At 50.1% G+C, this 20,362-nt stretch overlaps 1 protein-coding gene across 1 annotated transcript in view; it reads right to left on the reverse strand.

Moving 5' to 3' along the window:
* Positions 1-20,362, reverse strand: part of p3h1 (prolyl 3-hydroxylase 1) — a 75,347-nt gene that overhangs the window by 39,500 nt on the left and 15,485 nt on the right. The window contains exons 2-8 of the mRNA XM_085966875.1: positions 11,357-11,509; positions 9,807-9,996; positions 8,852-8,983; positions 6,345-6,484; positions 4,200-4,289; positions 3,169-3,221; positions 1,051-1,172 (exon numbers count right to left, since the gene is read on the reverse strand). Of these exons, the coding sequence (XP_085823001.1) occupies positions 1,051-1,172; positions 3,169-3,221; positions 4,200-4,289; positions 6,345-6,484; positions 8,852-8,983; positions 9,807-9,996; positions 11,357-11,509 (880 nt within the window). The remainder of the gene's footprint in view (positions 1-1,050; positions 1,173-3,168; positions 3,222-4,199; positions 4,290-6,344; positions 6,485-8,851; positions 8,984-9,806; positions 9,997-11,356; positions 11,510-20,362) is intronic.

Below are 20,362 nucleotides of genomic sequence, written 5' to 3' on the forward strand. Positions count from 1 at the left end.
ACTGGGGAGCCAAGCCCAGCTCTCCACAGCCTCTCCTGCAACTCTCCGAACTCCGAGGGATCCTTGGGCAGTTGCCTGCGGTCGACGCCCGTTGCTCTGACTTCGACCTCCAAGAAGCTTCTTCTCAGGGAAAGATCCCCGTGAGGTGATGCAGTACTGCAGGTGAGTTCGAACCTGTTCGTCGCCACTGTCGTGTCCGCGCCTTAATAATACACGGACTGCAGGAGAACAATAAAACAGGTATTTTCTGAACAGAGGGTAACTTAAGACTGAAGTACAGAAGGCTGCTATGGCTTTATATACAGGGGTGGTCACTGCCGGTACTGCAGTATAGAATCAGTTCTTCAATAAAGGTACATACACAACACTCTGGACTACAAGCGCTCGTGTGTGGACTCCAGATGACAGTGGGGCCAGGCTTGGCTGTGGTGCCCTCCATTGCTAACATTCATTCCGTATCACACACGAAGAAAGGTCACTTGAGAGAGGTGCCAGAGGGCTGCTAGAATCCATGGATCCAGAAAGAATCAGCACCCTCAGAGAGAAAATGGAGGGGAGAAAACAGGGGGGGGTGCAGGAGGGAAACCTTATACAAGTTTCTAAAAATGGTTTTGATGTGGGAGAAATTTTAATTTGCAGCGCTCCACGGTAAAGCTTCATTAGAAGAAATGGGCACACAATGGCATGTTGGCAATGGCCACTCCGTAAACAGGGATCTCCTCCCTGCCACGGTCTCCAGGATGAGTGAGGTACAAATATTTGTGGCCACTGAAAAACCTTCGCAAAAAGCAAAGGGATCATTTTGACTTTGGGTAAAACGGGCGGTTCAACGGCCCACGTCAACTTTCCACTGACTTCGGGGGCAATGAAAATTGGGAGCGATGTATAATGGGCGGCTGAATCGATGTCGCCTGTGTCACACCGTCCTCCAAATTCAGAATGACCCCCCAAGTCTGCCAATAGGGAGCAGCTGGATGTTACTGAACAACAAATTTACACCAGAAGCCAAAAACTCTCCAGCCACTGATTTTACCGACACTGGATGCTTACCCTCTCTCACCATCTTTACAATCTCAGATGATTCCTTAGTCTTCTCATCCACCAGGTGCTCAATCTCTTTCATCAGGTTTCCAATTTCTTCGGTGATCCGGGCTGCAGTCTCTCGCTCCACCCTGTTTCAAGAATTTTTTTTAAAAAAAAGAGCTGTGAGAACAAATTTTTAAAAGGTTCTAGAACTTTCTCCCATCCTCTCCTGGAGGCACTGACTCATGTTGCAGTAACCCTCTATTACTTCACCCATGATATGAACTTTCACATCTGAGCCTTCACAGTGAGTGTGGTCTAGCTGTCTGACCATTTGGAATGGGAAGTCACACAACACCAGGTTATAGTCCAACAGCTTTATTTGAAATCACAAGCTTTCGGAGCAGCGCTCCGAAAGCTTGTGATTTCAAATAAAGCTGTTGGACTATAACCTGGTGTTGTGTGACTTCCCACATTTGTCCACCCCAGTCCAACACCGGCACCTCCACATCACTTGGAATGGGGTGTGGATATTACAGCTGGGCCTAATCCTTTCCTAACCTAACCTCCATATACTAGCACTTCCCAGGAGCCACTAGAGGGTAGACTGCTTTTTACCCCCTCCCTTGCCCAGAGGCTGTAGAACAGTAATGTCCTACCATCAGCCTGGCTGAAATCAGCTTACCCAACATAGGGATACAGTAACATAGTGGTTATCCTACTGGACTGGTAATCTGTGAGACATGAGTTCAAATCCCACCATAGTAGTTGGGGAACTTAAATTCAGTTAATTAAATAAATCTGCATATCAGTAATGGTGTCCATGAAACTACCAGATTGTTGTAAAAAACCCAACTGGTTCACTAATGTCCTTACCTGGTCTGGCCTATAGGTGACTCCAGATCTGCAGCAATGTGGTTGACACTTAATTGCCCTCTGAAATGGCCACTAGCAGTCAAAAAACTGCTACGATGGACTGCAGTGGTTCAAGAAGATAGCTCACCACCACCACCTCCTCAAGGGCAATTAGGCTATAAAACAATTTGAACCAAACCTGTGGCACCAGTGGAGTCACAATCTCAATAGTTTCCGGCACCAGATCTCCCTGTGAGTCAAACCCAAAGAGTAAATTACTAGCACTGTGCACAGCATATATGGTGTGCAAGGGAAGTGGGATCTGTGGTTCACCCCATTCAGGAACCAACAGTTGCTCTGGTTACCAGGCAAATAAATCTTAACCATTTCTCTGGCCACCATTTTTTCATGATATATTTAGAAAGTGTTTCTCCTCCAAGACTTTTTTTTGTTATTTTCATCCACTATTCTCCCAGGCCTGGAGCTATCAGGGAGGCTGGACGTCAGATAAAGGACCACCTCGAAACCTCCTCTTTACCAGAGAAATTAAACTAGAACCAGCCCCCTCCACTATACCTACGTCAGTGTTCTCGCTCAGGCCAACATCCCCAGCATCGAAGCTTTGACCACGCTCAATCAGCTTCGATGGATGGGCCACATCGTCCGCATGCCCGATACGAGACTCCCAAAGCAAACGCTCTACTCGGAGCTCCGACACGGCAAGAGAGCCCCAGGTGGGCAGAGAAAATGCTTCAAGGACACCCTCAAAGCCTCCTTGAAAAAGTGCAACATCCCCACTGACACCTGGGAATCCCTGGCCCAAGACCACACAAAGTGGAGGAGAAGCATCCGGGAAGGCGCCAAACACCTCGAGCCTCTTCGCTGGGAGCAAGCGGAAGCCAAGCGCAAACAGCGCAAGGAGCGCACATCAACCCAAGCACCCCACCCACCCGCCCCTTCAACCACCGTCTGCCCCACCTGTGACAGAGACTGTCGGTCCCACATTGGACTCATCAGTCACCTGAGAACTAATTTTTAGTGTGGAAGCAAGTCACCCTCGGTTCCGAGGGACTGCCTAAGAGAGACAAGTTTGCTCAGGACATAATGACATACGTTTCCAGAGAGAGGGATACGGGCGAGATGACAGGTTGATGAGGTTCATCTGGGAAAACAGAGCCGGATCGATTGGGTGCAAACTGCGACAGTCATTTCAAATAAACAGACTCAGGTTTCTGGCCTGGTCTAAATCGCCGGCTTCAACTGGGCTCATGGTGCGGCCTTGAATCTTACTTTTGTTTCGCTTTGAGTTTAACAGGCATCACATCCTCTGGCGTCCACTTGTCCTGAAAAGGCAGGAAAAGGTTAGTCAGTTGCCAACTATTGGAAACCTTGGGGTAATTCTGACTTTGGGCAATAGTTTAAAACGAACAATATCAGATCAGCCGCCCGTTATACATCCCTCCCGATTTCATATTGACTTCAGTGGGTGGCTGAATCGATATTGCCTGTCTTACACTATCGGCCAAAGTCATAAAGACCCCCCCCACTCTTTACATTTAGGTACTCTGCATTATCCCTCCCTTCACTCCATGGTCAACTTATTCCCAACCTCTCCCAACCCCATGGCCAATCCTAGTGGCCAGTTGCAGAGAAGCAGTGGCAGATAAGGGTGGTCTGAGTTACTTCATACATTGCAATCTCACTCAAAAGCCACTTTCACATTTCCATAAAGGATCCCAGAGGAGCAGGGTTCAATCCTCCCCTCTTTACCTTACATGCCCTTGCTGCTCCAATCAAAGCCTTTTGGAGGTAGAAGACTGTTGCTAAAATAGAGGAAAATTGACTTTGTGCATTTAGTTGTAAGTTCAGGACTGAACAACAGCTCATCAGACCTGCAAAATCTGAGCCTATAGAGTTGGAGTCCTTTATAAGAAAGAGTGCAGTCAATTGTGGAAGCTATAAAGATGTTAGAGATGCCACCAAGTGTGACTCTGGTGAAATAGGGGATGCTTTTCTGAGGATTGGGGGCTAAACAGAGTTTTAGTCTGTACCTAACTGCGCTACACCAGACCCGGGATACTTGACGTTGACACTGGGTGTTAAGGGCTCCGTCTCCCAGTGCTAACATCCACTCGATGAGCACAAAATTCACCAACAGAAAACCATCCTTGGTGTCTACAAGTGGGCCCTAGAGAGCAGCGTGCTTTGGGAGCCAGCCACTGCAGACGTTCAAAACAGAAGGGGAAACATTTGCAACTGCTCAAACTGAAGATCTTGTGGGTTTCCTCCCAGGCGATACTCAAGCAGCAGAGGACACTCACCGGGTCTATAAAGGTGATGCCAAAGATTTCGTTGGCAAAGTACAGCAACTCCTTCTCCAGCAGCGAGTTGTTGATGTATGTCTGGATATACTGTGGGGAATGATCGGAAAACGTCACGGTCGAATAAACCACATGAGATTCACACAGGAACTCGACAACATTTCTAATAACGCCCCTCGCATCAAGTACAAAGGTCCCAAAATTGCGTCGGGACCGTGTCCACCAGCACCTTCCAACCCTGAGTCCTAGCTGGAGTTTGTGGGGGTCAGTGGGAGGGCACATCATTTACACTGGGCCAGCAGGCAGAGATATCACTTGGTGAACCTCTTTGATCCATCTGCCTGCCTTGTGCTCCTGAAAACTGTTGCCCAGATGCCGCCCATACCCTCCAACCCTCTGGGGTTCAGACGCCTTGCCAAGGCTGGACCGCACCGGGGTGAGGAGGGGAGGTCACATTTACCCACACAGAGGCAACTTCGCCTCATTTTTCTCGGCATACCAGTCTCCGCTGACACACTGGCTCACCGTCCAGGGACAGGAGCTCCTGGCTTAGGGAGTCCATGCTCCTGGCCCGGCCCCCAGCCCACCATTTGCCTTGTGGAAACTGGCAGAGGTGGGAGAGCCCCGACGTAACCAGGTCTCTCCTGTTTTCGCAGGGGCTCTGCTGATTTCCCGCCTACATTACGGCAGAAGATGGCCAGGGCCCCTGTGGAATGTCATGGTCCAGGGGGATAAAGCGATAATGGAACAGGGCGGACACGTGAGCTTAGGGTTACTGCTCGTATGGAGGATAAACACCAACACCGACTAGTAGGGCTGATTGGCCTGTTCCCATGTTGTAATTTCTATGTAATTGTATGTAAAGTCCCCATATCTATTCAGGAGGATCCCAAATTACCTGTGCAGCTCCAAAATCCCTATGTTGCAGGCATACCTCCTTTCCCTCAATTATACTGGTCTGTTGCCCTGTGTGGGGCAATCCAGCCAGAAGGTGCTCGGGATCCTCCCAGATGAATCGAGAGCTATGCTGTGGTGACCGCTCAGGAAAAGAATGGCATAAACTTCTGCTCAACTCTATTGTTCCTTGCATTAAATTGATCACCCACAGCTCCTAGTCCGAACACGTTCTGAATGAATCTCATTGTTGGCTGGATTTGCCATAAAATGGCTACAATATAGATACACAAGCAATGGAGGAGGAAGGTTTCCAGTGGGTAGGTCCACCTCTTCACCTATTGCCAATTGGAATTGAAAGCCAATTTTAGGATCCAGGAGAAGGGGGCAAACATTGACTGAAATTAGAGGGGCGGGGCTGTTTTAGCGTGCCATGCCAATGTTGCCAGTTGCTAACCCATGAGAGATTAAAGGACTTGCGATTCTACAGAACCTTATCACGTTTTTCAGAAACATCTCAAAATGCTTCATGTAGAATGATTACTTTAAAGTGTTCTTGTATATGCAAACTCGGCAGCCATTTTGCGTACAGAAATATCCCCACAAAAGGCGATGACAAGTGATGTAAGAAAACTACTAGGCACTTGGTCTAAGCGTTAAACAAAGCTTTAATCAACTGTTTTACAACATGGAGGTCTAGTTGTGTCCTTCACTAGTTCCTGTAAAAGAACGTCCTGAGCAAGCTGGGCCCATGCCCGTGTATTTATACTCTCCCTGGACAGCGCCACCAGAAGGCCGCCCAGTATTAGTTCATAAGTCATTTCCACATGAATGACAAGATTCATGTCAACGAGTTAATCTGCTTTTTGGTGGTTTTGGATGAGGGAGGAATGTTGGCCAAGAGATTGGGAGAAGTCCCTGCTCTTGGGCAGACTCCCTTTTTGAGGTACTTTTCCCCTTCCCTCCCAGACTTGAGTTTCCCCATGCCAGTGGGGGTGTGCAGACAATCAACCAGCTCTCAGGCCCCTGCAGCTGACAACTAAGGATTGAGCTCGTGTGGGCAGGATCTCCTCTAGAATTTCCCTCCCATATTGTGGCTTTGATCAATGCTGCCACACACTGATCAAGTAAGGGAATGGAGGACCGTAGGCCCAAAGTGGCACTTTGATTACTATTACTTTATTAAAGAATACTTGAACTGGGTCAAATCTACGCAAGATCGTGACGCCTCCATATCTGGAGTAGATCTACCTCTCTGTGAGTGAGATATTCGGCCTGCTCTTCTCCCAGCACTGCCTGGTAGTACCGCAGGTTCTGGTTCATTACTTCATTAGTCGGGTGGAAAAGCAAATAGGTTTTGGCACATTCAATGGCCTGGGAGTAGTTCTCAGCTGAAATGAGAAGAGACAAAGTAGCTATTGAAGAGCGGAGACCCCAGAATGAGAATGAGCATTTTAATGAAACAGGAAAAGACAATTAAAATCAACAAACCCATTTTTTTTATCTTAATAGTCCAACTGATAACAGGGAAGGTTAACTATTGGCACCTTCCAATCCTCCTTCCCATACATGGTTATGGCAACTTTTACTCAATACCTGTTGATGAATGTTAAGCTGGTAAACTCAAGAGTATGTTCTAAATCTGTACCAATTTTAGAATCATACAGCGCAGAAGGAGGCTATTCAGCCCATCGTGCATGTGCTGGCTCTTTGAAAGAGCTCTCCAATTAGTCCCACTCCCCTGCTCTTTCCCCATAGCCCTGCAAATCTTTCCTTTTCAAGTACAGGTAGACTATCCTTTATCCGCACTTCCGAAACCTCTAAAAACCAAAAGTTTTTTCGTGGAGCGTAAGTCGTGCGCACGACATGACCCGAGTGGCGCCAAACATGACAGGAGTGGTCCGGGAGCTCTGCCTTTCCCTGTGAGCAGGGCAGAGGGTCACAGAGTTCCCTCCTGGGTAGGAGATTGCAGGCCGAGCTGGGCAGTGTGAAGGAGGTACCGGGAGAGTGAACCCAACAATACAGCGGCCCGTCCGATAGCTGCAGCGGCCCGTCCGATAGTCTTTTCTTCCCCCCCCCCCGACCTGATTTGCGGGCCAGCTTAGTGTAGGAGTCAGCCGATATCCGGCTTTCCCACAACTGGCGGCGGCAGTCGAGCCCCAGACCCCCGCTAAGTCAAGGAATTCAGATACAGAGCAGGGGGAGCCGGAATCTTGATCTAACGGCAGAAATCAGCAGCCGTTTTGTTAGGTTTTTTTTCTTCCCCTAGCATTTTTTTTCTTCCCCTAGCATTTTTTTAAACAGTCAGGCTGTGGAAAGAGTCTCTGTAGCTTAGCAACAGCTTCAGAGACGCTTCCAAGGCAGGGCCCGAGTGTTTACAAGCTGTTGCTAAGCAACAGTGTTTGTTGTCAGATACGGAGATGAAAACCTTCTGAAAGCCGAAAAATTCCGAAAACCGAAACACAGTTGGTCCCAAGGTTTTCGGATAAAGGATAGTCTACCTGTATATCTCATTATCCACGAAACACATTCAGTAAAATCCACATGTACTTTTTTCTACAGGGGTGTTTGGGTATGTGTCCTCTTTGTTTACCACAGATTTGCTTAATTCAACCACTGGGGCTGATGCTGGAAGTGGAGCGGGTGAGAGCACGCCCTGCTCCCTGCTTTGTGCGTGTGATGATGCTGGGTGAGGAAAGGTTTGGGCATGATTCTCCAGATGGGCTAAATATCCTGGCAAAACTCGCTATCCAGGTTCACAGGTCAAGTGCAGCCACTCAGGCAAGGTGCTGGAGGGCAACTGGCACCCGCGGAACTCTAGCTCAGCGTGAGTCGATGCTGGTGCATGCAGGTGCAGCAGGCGGTTAAGAAGGCAAATGGTATGTTGCGAGAGGGTTCAAGTACAGGAACAAGGATGTCTTGCTGCAGTTGTACAGGGCCTTGGTGAGACCACATCTTGAGTATTGTGTGCAGTTTTGGTCGCCTTATCTGAGGAAGGATGTTCTTGCCATGGAGGGAGTGCAGCGAAGATTCACCAGGCTGATACCTGGGATGGCAGGAATGACGTATGAGGAAAGATTGGGTCGATTGGGCTTATACTCGCTGGAGTTTAGAAGAATGAGAGGGGATCTCATTGAAACTTATAAAATTCTAACAGGACTAGACAGACTAGATGCAGGAAGGATGTTCCCGATGGTCGGGGAGTCCAGAACCAGGGGTCACAGTCTAAGGATAAGGGGTAAGCCATTTAGGACAGAGATGAGGAGGAATTTCTTCACCCAGAGAGTGGTGAACCTGTGGAATTCCCTGCCACAGAAGGCAGTAGAGGCCAATTCATTAAATATATTCAAGAAGGATTTAGATATATTTCTTAAGGCTAAAGGGGTCAAGGGATATGGGGAGAAAGCAGGGACAGGGTACTGAATTTGGATGATCAGCCATGATCGCATTGAATGGTGGAGCAGGCTCGAGGGGCCGAATGGCCTACTCCTGCTCCTATCTTCTATGTTTCTATGTTTCTATGTTTAGGAAAGGGGAGGAAACGAAATATAGCTAAAGATACAAACATGCAAAAACTTCCCCCCCCCCCGCCACCCCCACCCATGATCCAACTAACAGAGGAAGCGGAAGCATTTTCAGAGTGATATGGTTCTAGAATCCAACCTGCCCAAAAAAGTAACTCCTTCCGCCTCCCCTGGCCCCAGCGAGGAGACGCTGCCCCTTCTAAGGCGAGTGCATCAAGGACACTAGACACTCACAGTTGTAATAAGCAAATTGAAGGTAGTCAAAATGGGCGGGGAGAAAGTCGTCAATGGGTGTTTCTCTGTCAGGCCGACTCGCCAGCTCTACCACGCAGTTCTGTTTGCAGCTCAGCACCTGAACATAGTGATCTGAAAGCAGATGGCAAAAGAGAACAGGATGGGCATCAACCAGCACACTATAATGCACCCAATCTACATACATACACATCAGAAACAGCAATTCCTTCCAGACATATTCACACACCTTTTGTGGATCTCCGAGGAGTTGAGGTACAATTTTGTACAAGAACCTGTGGCCAAAGCCCCACGTGCCCGTGCTAACACTGGCGTTGCACTTGTATAGCATCCAAAGCAGGAGTGGTGAGTGCCAATGTTGGAGTCATCTCTGGGTGGATACCCATGCTGTCAAGATGATAATCGGTGCCAACATTAGCCCACACCCTATTAATGGTACATCGAGAGATGAGAGTGTCTGCACCAACTCTGCAGACACATCTCTCTTGGACCGTAGAAGGGCACCACTGCAAAGTGCTTGTATAGTCATTGGGTGAGGACACAATTGCACACAGCAAGCTCCCACAAACAGCAATGTGATAATGACCAGATAATCTGTTTTATTTTTAAGTGATGTTGGTTGAGGGACAAATATCGGCTAGGATACTGGCGAGAACGCCTCTGCTCCTCTCCAAAATAGGGCAGATGAGACCGCGGTTTAACATCTCATCCGAAAGACGGCACCTCCAACAATGCAGCACTCCCTCAGCACTGCACTGGAGTGTCAGCTTAGATTTACGTGCTCAAGTCTCTGGAGTGGGGCTTGAACCGAACCCACAACCTTCTGACTCAAAGGCAAGAGTGCTACCCACTGAGCCACTGCGGAAACAGCTGATGAAGGATCTCTGGACCATACTGGCTTTAGGGGGGAAAAGGAGGCAGCAGAAATGAAGAGTACCTGTTATAGCCTGGAACAGGTCCGCGTTGTACTCCATGTAATTGTATCCATCATGGTTGTATGGACCCTCGCAGAGAGCTCGACACTCCGTGTCTGCCTTGAAGTATTCCACCAATGCATTTTCTAAATACCCGATTGCGGGCTGAAACTGTTCGTCCGTGTAAAGCCGGACACCTGTGCGGAAAGCTTCCTGAGAAACAAGGCAACAGCACCAAGATCAACAGGATACCCACCCAGAGTGAGCCACACTTGCCTTAGAAACCCAGTACGATCTGCTCTCTGGTTCTACTCCACATTGCCGGTCAGAATGCAGAGCACCAACTGTGACGCTGAAAGGTCTGCATGTGTGCAACCCCTCACTGGTGTTTCCAAGTCATGTTTGCTGTGGATGCAGAATATCCCTCTCCTCCCCGCACCCTCCCACCCTCCACTCCTATCAGTGGAAGGATGTACAGGCCAGCAAGACAAAAACCATTCAGCTGGCCCGCAGTCAGAGCAGCGTGGCAGCGTGCAGCATCTAGTGAGGCTGGCAGTAACTCTTTTCACCAGGAGTTTCCTTGGGGGTTCTCCCGATTGGCCGGCGGAACTTCGGCGGAAGAACAATGGGGAGCCCCATTCATGCGGCGTAGCCGGGGTTTCCCCCAAAGTTGGGAGAAGCCCCCGGAGGAAATTCCCCAGTGCCTCCAGTGGCACAGGCAGAAACCATCTCTTGAGCTGGGTCCCCATGGCCCAGAAAAACTAGCACGCCTTGTTCATATTGCAACACTCTAATATAAATGGAGCCTTAAGGCTAAAGGGATCAAGGGATATGGGGAGAAGGCAGGGACAGGGTACTGAGTTTGGATGATCAGCCATGATCTTATTGAATGGCGGAGCAGGCTCGAGGGGCCGAATGGCCTACTCTTGCTCCTATCTTCTATGTTTCTATGTTAACCCAGGTCATAGCCAGCACAGGCCTAAGGCACAAAACTGTCCATAATTCAGCACTCAATCGGCAACTTCAATCAATAAAGTTATATTGATGGCCTCCGTAGGAACCGGATTGGCCTGGAATTTTTTTGAGAATCCATTTTTCGGATGTGGGCGCCGCTAGCGAGGTTGGCATTTATTGCTCATCCCTAGTTGCCCTTGAGAAGGTGGTGGTGAGCCTTTTACTTGAACCGCTGCAAATAGCAGTTTGATAGAACTGAGTGTCTTGCTAGGACACTTCAGAGAGCAGTTAAGAGTCAACCACATTGGTGTGGGACTGAAGTCACATATAAGCCAGACCGGGTAAGGACGGCAGATTTCCTTCCCTAAGGGATATCAGTGAACCAGTTGAGTTTTTAATGACAATCCAACAGCTTCATGGTCACTTTTACTGATACCAGATTTTTAAAACTTAATTCACATTCTCAAGCTGCCACAGTGGGATTCTGAACTCACGTTCCCTGGATGATTAGTCTCGGCCTCTGGATTACTAGTCCAGTTAATATAACCACGGCACTGCTGTCCCCTTCCTGGGGTACAGCTCTGCCAATTGCAATGTTGAGTCAGTAGCAAGTCGTTACCATGTGTGGTTTGGCTTCCAGGTCCTTAAAGTCGGAATCCTTCACGCCAGCCATCAGCTTGTAATATTCCAGATTCTGCCGCATCTCCAGGTGTTCTGGGTTCACCATATAGAAGGTGTGAGCCGCGGCCACGGCCTTGCCCAGTTTCTTAATCTGTAACACAGACACAGGGGCTAACATCTTAAACACCATCATAAGGGCTAACGAGATATAATGCAGGAAGGCACATCAGGTCAGTCAGCACCTGAAAGAAAAACAGACAGGTAATGTTCCCGAGGGAGGCCTTTCAGCAGAAGGTGTTAATAAGAACATAAGAAATAGGAGCAGGAAACATAGAAACAAATATAAATAGGAGCAGGAGTCGGCCATTCAGCCCTTCGAGCCTGCTCCGCCATTCAATATGATCATGGCTGATCCTCTATCTCAATACCATATTCCCGCTCTCTCCCCATACCCCTTGATGCCTTTTGTGTCTAGAAATCTATCTATCTCCTTCTTAAATATATTCAGTGACTTGGCCTCCAGAGCCTTCTGTGGTAGATAATTCCACAGGTTCACCACCCTCTGAGTGAAGAAATTTCTCCTCATCTCAGTCCTAAATGTCCTACCCCTTATCCTGAGACTGTGACCACTCGTTCTAGACCCCCCCAGCCAGGGGAGACATCCTCCCTGCATCCAGTCTGTCTAGCTCTGTCAGAATTTTATACGTTTCAATGAGATCCCCTCTCATTCTTCTAAACTCTAGTGAATACAGGCCTAGTCGACACAATCTCTTCTCATACGACAGTCCTGCCATTCCAGGAATCAGTCTGGTGAACCTTCGTTGCACTCCCTCTATGACAAGTATATCCTTTTTTAGGTAAGGAGACCAAAACTGCACACAGTACTCCAGGTGTGGTCTCACCAAGGCCCTGTATAACTGTAGGAGTAGGCCATTCAGCCCTTCGAGCCCTTCGATAAGCTCAAGACTAATCTTCTACCTCAACTCCACCTTACCGTACTATCCCCATTCTGATGGGTCAGCTGATAAATACATCTCCCAATGTGACACGGAACCAGATCCGTGGTCTAAGTTTACTGATCTCAGAACTAAGGTCCATCAATTGGCCTCAGTGCCCCTGGGCTAGGGAGGGGAACATCTGCCACACGTTTCGCTCTTGATTACTATCCAATGACTCCTGCTGTGTGCGGACACTGGGCGAGGACAGGACTGGCCTCGGCTATGATGCCCTCCACAGTTTAATAGCCTGTCACGCTCACACACGTGAAGAATGTCTACTTGGGCAAGATGCTGGCTGGCTGTTGGTGCCAAAAGGATTCAGCAATTCATAAGAGTAGGGGAGAAGAGGCGAAGAAAAAGAATCAAACTAAAAATTCTATCTGTCTTTCCGATGCTGATGGATCCGACGTGTATTTCTAACATCTTCTGTTTTTATTTTAGATTTCCAGCCCCTGCATTTTTTGTGCCGACTGTAAGTTTAAGAGGCTGCGATTTTATCTTAGCTCTTCAACAGACCTTTGACCCCAACTCAGGACAGCTGTTGATGAAAGAGAGAGAGAAAAAAATACCTATTACACAAATATTCTGCTCTTCAAAGTGAGGGGTGCTGGGAAATGAAACGCTGACTGAGCCATCACGGATCCCCCCTCAGCCTTAATTTTAACAATTTTTAACAAGTTGACCCAATCCTAGGCTTATTTTAGCCGTTGAGTAGATGAGCCGTACAGACCAGCAAGGTCACAGGTTCCATCCTCAAGTCTATGGTGAGTGAGCGGAGCTCAGTCAAGGCAGTGGAAGGGGCGCTCCAATCGGACTCAGCACCCTAGGTTAGCGAGAAGAAAATTGGCCAGGGAAGGTTGCATGTGTGGGCGTTGGGTGAGTACAGGATTGGGCTCAGCTCAGATGCTCCCCTGGCGACACTCACTGCTAAGGCACACAAATGGATAATGGCCACTTGGGATGGCCAGAGCCATGGCAAGATTACCCAAGCAAGCGGTCAACACCATCAGGAGGGGAAAGGAGAAAATTGGCAAGAAAAAACACATCGGGCTGGATTTTCATTGGGTCGTGGAGGCGGGATTGGAGGCGTGTGGGGGGTTAAAATCTCGAAATCGGGGGGCACGAACCCATCCCGCCCCCAGCCTGCCTCCATGCCAGTTTCAAAGGAGGCGGATACCCGACCTGTGCTGGGACCCGCCTCCCCGAGGCGGGAAGGGGATTAGTGCCAATTAACTGGAGGGGAAAGTTTTAGGCTAAAGTTTTTAGCCTAATCCCTATTTTTATTGCTGAAGTGTGGGATTCCCGATGGCTCCAAACCACGCCAAGTTAGCGAGGCGGGCCGTCGGGCTGAAGGGCTTGGAGGGTTCGAGATGTCTGATGTTCAGGTGAGTGATGGGTGCATGAGTGCAGAGGTAAGTGTGTTTGGTGTGTGTAAAGTGTTTAAAGAAGTTTTACTTACATTTACTTACCTTTACAGCCTTCCTTCCTTCACATCTCGGGAGTCCCTCATCTCACCGGCACAGAAAGCAGAATGGCCGCGAGCTGTCAAAAGTTGCAGCATTCAGCTTTCTGTTCTGGAGAGATCTCTAAATCAGCCTGAGAGGAAGGAATTAACTTGGAGTACAGATTGTCAGTGTTTGACAGCTTCAAACAGCTGTCAAACGCTGATATTTCATCTGTCAAAAGCTTTTGACAGATGAAATGTCAATCTGTGATGTCACCTGTTGCCGGGTGGCCCTTACTTGGCCTGCTGAGCCCGCTGGACGGGCTCAACAAGGTCAATCAAGTGAAAATCGCGTGGGTTGGCCACAACTCGATGGAGGCAGGACTACAACCCCGAAAGTTGTAGTCCCGCCTCCTACACGCCTCCTCAATCAAAATCCAGCCCATCGTCTTACTGAGATTATAACATAAAATGACAGAAATATATAGAGATGGAGTAAGAAGTTATAAGGAAGTCTCAGGCTGCAGATGATGTCCATAAAGAGCTTTAGATTCAGTACATCCCATGGGATACACAAGAAAAAAAATTTTGCAATTATATAGCACCTTTAACATAGAGAGCTCCAAGCCCCGTCACAGAGGAAAAAGCAACAGATGCTCAGCCTTTATGGGGAGTTAAGAGAAATGACTGAAGGCTTGGTTGAAAATGTGGGGTTCAAAAAGCCTTTTGAAGGTAGGGCGGGAAGTAAGGAAGCTGAGGGGTTTAGGGGTGGGAGGGGCAGCTTCAGGACTGAGATAATGATAGGCCAATTCTTACTGCCAAGCAGTGGGAATTCTGTAATTTAAACTTCAGTCCCGAGACAGCTAAGGTTTGTGCTCGACAAGTTTATAAATGAACCAAAGCATTTACATAGCCCAGACTGATTACAGTGTAGTGTGCGGCAGTCTGGAATCTTGTGCAGTTAGGACTACGGGCTCCTGACAAGATTCTTGTTGGTTTTGGGCCTAAGGCTCCTGAACTGACCTGTCACCTGTGGTAAACTCTGTAACTGGGGGGCAAGGACTCTAGCTCAGGAGAGGGAAGCTGAGCAGGTAGTTTCAATCTAACTATTTCACACAAAGGGTGGTGAATGTGTGGAATTGATTGTCCAGGAAGACTGCTACAATTCAGGCTTCTCCTCAATTCTTTAAGTCAGCTTCCATAGCAGGCCCGCACATTCTATATGTGTCTTATAGCCGGGGTAGCATTGCTACAAGATGAGCAGTGAACCCTTCTACGACTGGGCTATGCACCAAATATAATACTTCCTATACACTATGTGCCACAGATCTCTCCGAACTAGCAGAAAACACCACGCTGCCAGACGGTACAGCTCAGGATAGAAATAACAGATTAATATTATTAATAATAATAAAGATGATACAGAAGCAAAAATTTGGTCAGCAGATTAGGTAGCAATGCATTACTTAACTTCCACCGATACTTTAACCATTTTAAGCCCCATAGAATGACTCCTCCCTATCTCTGTCACCTCCTCCAGCCCTACAACCCTCCGAGATCTCTGCACTCCTTCAATTCCGCCCTCTTGTGCATCTCCAATTTTCTTCGCTCCACAATTGGTGGCCGTGCCTTCAGCTGCCTAGGCCATAAGCTCTGGAATTCCCTCCCTAAACCTCTTTGCCTCTCTCCTTAAAACGTACTTCTTTGACCAAGCTTTTGGTCTTCTGCCCCAATATCTCATGCGGCTCGGTGTCAGAGTGTGATGAAATATGCCATTCATCAGGCACTGTATTCCCTGTGTTTAGTTTAGTTTCAGTTTCATTTCCTTACCTGTATTGTATTGTGTGTAGGGCTCCGCCCATACCTGGCCCCTACTTAAGCAAGCCCCAGCGTGTCTCACAGCAGTACAGCAGATCTCTGGATGAGAGACACTTCTCCAATGTGTATTACTTTCTGAGTTAATAAAAGCCTTGCTTTGCTCCGTTAACGTTGAGTCTCGGATTCATTGAGGCACATCAATTTTATTAACTCAATTTTCAACGCAATGGACCAACTCTTGAAACTCCAACGTTTGGATTTGGACCCGCATGCTTCGGACGCATCGGCACGATTCGGGCACTGGTTTAAGTGTATGGAATTCTTCCTGGACAATTCCGCAGCCATCACAGGCGCTACGGACGCTGAGAGTATGAAACTCGGAATCCTGCGGAATTGGGTAAGCCACCGGGTTTACCCCCTCATCCAAGATGCCGACACGTACCCGGCCGCCTGCGACATCCTAAAGGCGCATTACCAGCAGCCTACGAACGAGGTGTACGCTAGGCATCTGCTCGCTACTCGCACACAGCGACCTGGGGAATCGCTGGATGAGTTCCTAGTCACCCTGAAAACGCTTGGCAAAGACTGCAAGTGCCAAGATGTAAAAGCCGCAGTGTACACTGATGAGCTTGTTCGTGATGCCTTTATCGCAGGCCTCAGCTCCACTTACATCCGGCAGAGACTACTGGAAAAAACGGGATTGGACCTGAAACAGGCTGTGGACACAGCGCGATCCCTGGATGTGGCCCAGAGAAACTCGGATGCCTACTCTTCGGCCCGTGCCACCCACGCCGCCACGTGTGCACCAAGGGCGCCGCCATCTTGGAAGGCATCTTCCCCGCCCGGCAGCCCGACACCGTCGGGGCCCCGCTCTCCCCCCAGAAGCCCTACGACAGCCGCGACGCGTCGGGGCCCCAACTGCTACTTCTGCGGGCAGCCGAAGCACATCAGAAACCTGTGCCCGGCGAAAGGCACCACCTGCTTTAAGTGCGGTAAGAAGAGGCACTTCGGGAAGGTGTGCAGAGGGAACCCCGCTGGAAAACCCGCCACCGCCGCGTGTGCGCCGTGGGAGCGGCCATCTTGGACGCCATCTTGCCCGACCTCGTGGGGTCTGCCATCTTGTGAGCAGACAGCGTGGACGCCATCTTGTCTCGATCAGGGCCCTACAGTGGCATCGGTCACAGTGGACCAGACCAGACCGCACCCGCTATCCAAATCAATGGTGGACATCGAGGTAAACGGGTGCGGGGTTAAATGTTTAATTGACAGTGGAAGCACGGAGAGTTTTATCCACCCTGAACTAGCACAACAACTCTCTCTAACGGTGGTCCCTGCTCAGGGCACCATCTCTATGGCTGATAAAACCCAGACATCGCCCATTATGGGTTACTGCGCGGTACAATTGTCCGTTAACGGAACTGTATACGATAATTTTAAATTACTAATCATGAAGAATCTATGTGCGAGCGTGATCTTGGGCCTGGATTTCCAGTGCCACCACCAAAGCATCACGCTCAATTACGGTGGGTCCCAGCCGCCCCTCACAGTGTGCGGTCTGGCTACCCTGAAGGTAAAGCCGCCTTCGCTATTCGTGAACCTTACCCCTAACTGCCAGCCAATAGCGACCAAAAGCAGGAGGTACAGCTGGGAGGACAGGCGGTTTATCGCGACCGAGGTAGACAGGCTCCTGAAGGAGCGCATTATCGAACACAGCAACAGCCCGTGGCGCGCCCAAGTGGTGGTGGTGAGGGGTAGCGAGAAGAAGCGGATGGTGATAGATTATAGCCAGACGGTTAATCTATACACCCAGCTAGACGCCTACCCGCTACCCCGCATATCCGAGATGGTGAACCAAATCGCCCAATACCGGGTGTTCTCCACCATCGACCTCAAGTCAGCGTACCACCAGCTCCCTATCAGACCAGAGGACCGCCCGTACACCGCCTTCGAGGCGAACGGACGCCTCTACCAATTCCTCAGAGTCCCCTTTGGGGTGACGAATGGGGTCTCGGTCTTCCAGAGGGAGATGGACCGCATGGTCGATGACCACCACTTGCAGGCAACCTTCCCCTACCTCGACAACGTCACCATCTGCGGTCACAACCAGCAGGATCACGACTCGAACCTCGAGAGGTTCCTGAAAACCGCACAAAAACTCAACCTCACTTACAACGAGGACAAGTGCGTTTTCAACACCACGCGCCTCTGCATACTAGGCAGCGTGGTGGAGAATGGGGAAATCGGACCAGACCCCGACCGATTGCGCCCCCTACGGGAGCTCCCCCTGCCCAACACTCCCAAAGCCCTGAAAAGGTGCCTGGGGTTATTTTCTTATTATGCCCAATGGGTCCCCAACTACTCCGACAAAGCCCGCCCCCTCTTGAAAGCATCCTCTTTTCCGCTCTCTGCTGAGGCCCACGCCGCCTTCAAAAGCATTAAGCGGGATATTGAGCGGGCCACGCTACAGGCAGTGGACGAGAACACTCCCTTTCAAGTGGAAAGTGATGCGTCTGACTTTGCCTTGGCGGCCACCCTCACCCAGGCGGGGCGGCCCGTAGCTTTCTTCTCGAGGACCCTCCAAGGGCCCGAGATCAGACACTCCTCCGTGGAAAAGGAGACCCAAGCCATCGTGGAGGCAGTGCGCCACTGGCGGCACTACCTAGCCGGCAAACGCTTCACCCTACTTACCGACCAGCGGTCGGTAGCGTTTATGTTCAATAATAAACAGAGGGGGAAGATTAAAAATGATAAGATTCTTAGGTGGCGGATCGAGCTCTCCACCTTCGAGTATGACATCATTTACCGGCCAGGGGCCCTTAACGAATCCCCCGACGCCCTCTCACGAGGGATGTGTGCCAGCGCCACCGGGGATCGGCTACAGACCCTCCACAACGACCTCTGCCACCCAGGGGTCACACGGCTGTTCCACTTCATAAAGTCCCGCAACTTACCCTACTCGATTGAGGAAGTTCGGTCTCTGACCAGGAACTGCCGCACTTGCGCTGAGTGCAAGCCTCGGTTCTGCCGCCCAGATAGAGCCCACTTAATCAAAGCTACACGGCCCTTTGAGCGGCTCAGCTTAGATTTCAAGGGCCCCCTCCCGTCAGTCGACCGCTGATGCGCTATCAATTACTCATAAAAGACTGAGAGTTAAGAGAGTAACTAAAGGCTTTTATTAACAAAAGAATGAAGGTCTGCCTCGAGTGGTCGACCGGTCCAGAAATACAAAGGGCTGGGGAGCAGTCACCTTTATACTAGGACTTGTGGGAGGAGTCAGCCGAGGCATGTCCAGGCATGTACACAGTGGAATACAAACAGTGGTTTACCACATTCACCCCTTGTTTAAAATTGAGTCCGGCGGGGTGAAGTGTATTAAAAGTTAGTGTATTGGAGTCTCTCCGGAGGTCTTGTCTGCCGCTGTGATCGGCGTGGCGACGGCAGGGGTAGTGGAGCTTCCGGCGTCGAGTCCTGCGTAGGCTGTGGCACAGGCGTGTCGTCCTCGTAGATGTCGAGCGGGTCGCGGGGCCCAGGCCTGCCGTCTGCTGGGGCTGGATATCGGATCGTGGGGGGGGGTGGTAGTGAGTAGTGGGTTACTGCGGCCCCCGAGGGTGCAAGGTCTCTTATGGAGACTGTGTCCTCCCGCCCGTCCGGGTATGCAATGTAAGCATACTGGGGGTTGGCGTGGAGGAGGTCGACCCTCTCGACCAGGGGGTCCGTTTTATGGGTCCTCACGTGTCTTCTCAGTAGGACCGGCCCTGGGGACGTCAGCCATGGCGGTAGCAATGTCCCCGATGTGGACTTCCTTGGGAAGACAAACATTTTCTCATGAGGGGTGGCGTTAGTGGCAGTGCAGAGCAGTGACCGAATAGAGTGGAGCGCATCGGGGAGCACATCCTGCCAGCGGGAGGTTGGAAGGCCCCTAGACTTTAAGGCTAGCAGGGCGGCCTTCCAAACTGTCGCATTTTCTCTTTCCACCTGTCCGTTCCCCCGGGGGTTGTAACTGGTGGTCCTGCTTGTGGCAATACCCCTAGTTAGCAGGTACTGACGGAGTTCGTCGCTCATAAACGATGAGCCCCGGTCGCTATGGATATAGCTGGGGAAACCGAACAGGGTGAAGAGGTCGTTCAGACATTTAATGACCGTGGCACTGGTCATGTCCGGGCAGGGGATGGCGAACGGGCAACGGGAGTACTCATCAATAATATTGAGGAAGTACACATTGCGGTCGGAGGAGGGGAGAGGCCCTTTAAAATCAACGCTCAGGCGCTCGAAGGGGCGAGTGGCTTTTATCAGGTGGGCCCTGTCTGGTCTATAAAAGTGCGGTTTGCACTCAGCGCAGACTTGGCAGTTCCTGGTCATGGTCCTGACCTCCTCAATAGAGTAAGGCAGGTTGCGGGCCTTGATGAAGTGGAAGAACCTGGTGACCCCCGGGTGGCAGAGGTCATTGTGGAGGGCCCGCAGTCTATCGATCTGCGCGCTGGCGCAGGTGCCACGCGATAGCGCATCCGGGGGTTCATTGAGCTTCCCGGGCCGGTACAAGATCTCGTAATTGTAGGTGGAAAGTTCGATTCTCCACCTCAAGATCTTGTCATTTTTGATTTTGCCCCTCTGCTTGTTGTTAAACATGAAAGCAACTGAACGCTGGTCAGTGAGCAGGGTAAATCGTTTTCCGGCCAGGTAGTGCCTCCAATGACGCACAGCCTCCACAATCGCCTGGGCCTCCTTCTCAACAGCGGAGTGCCTG

Source organism: Somniosus microcephalus, chromosome 25 (genome assembly GCF_052327205.1).
Source record: "Somniosus microcephalus isolate GS21.2 chromosome 25, FLI_Smic_1.0, whole genome shotgun sequence".
Classification (NCBI taxonomy): Eukaryota; Metazoa; Chordata; class Chondrichthyes; order Squaliformes; family Somniosidae; genus Somniosus; species Somniosus microcephalus.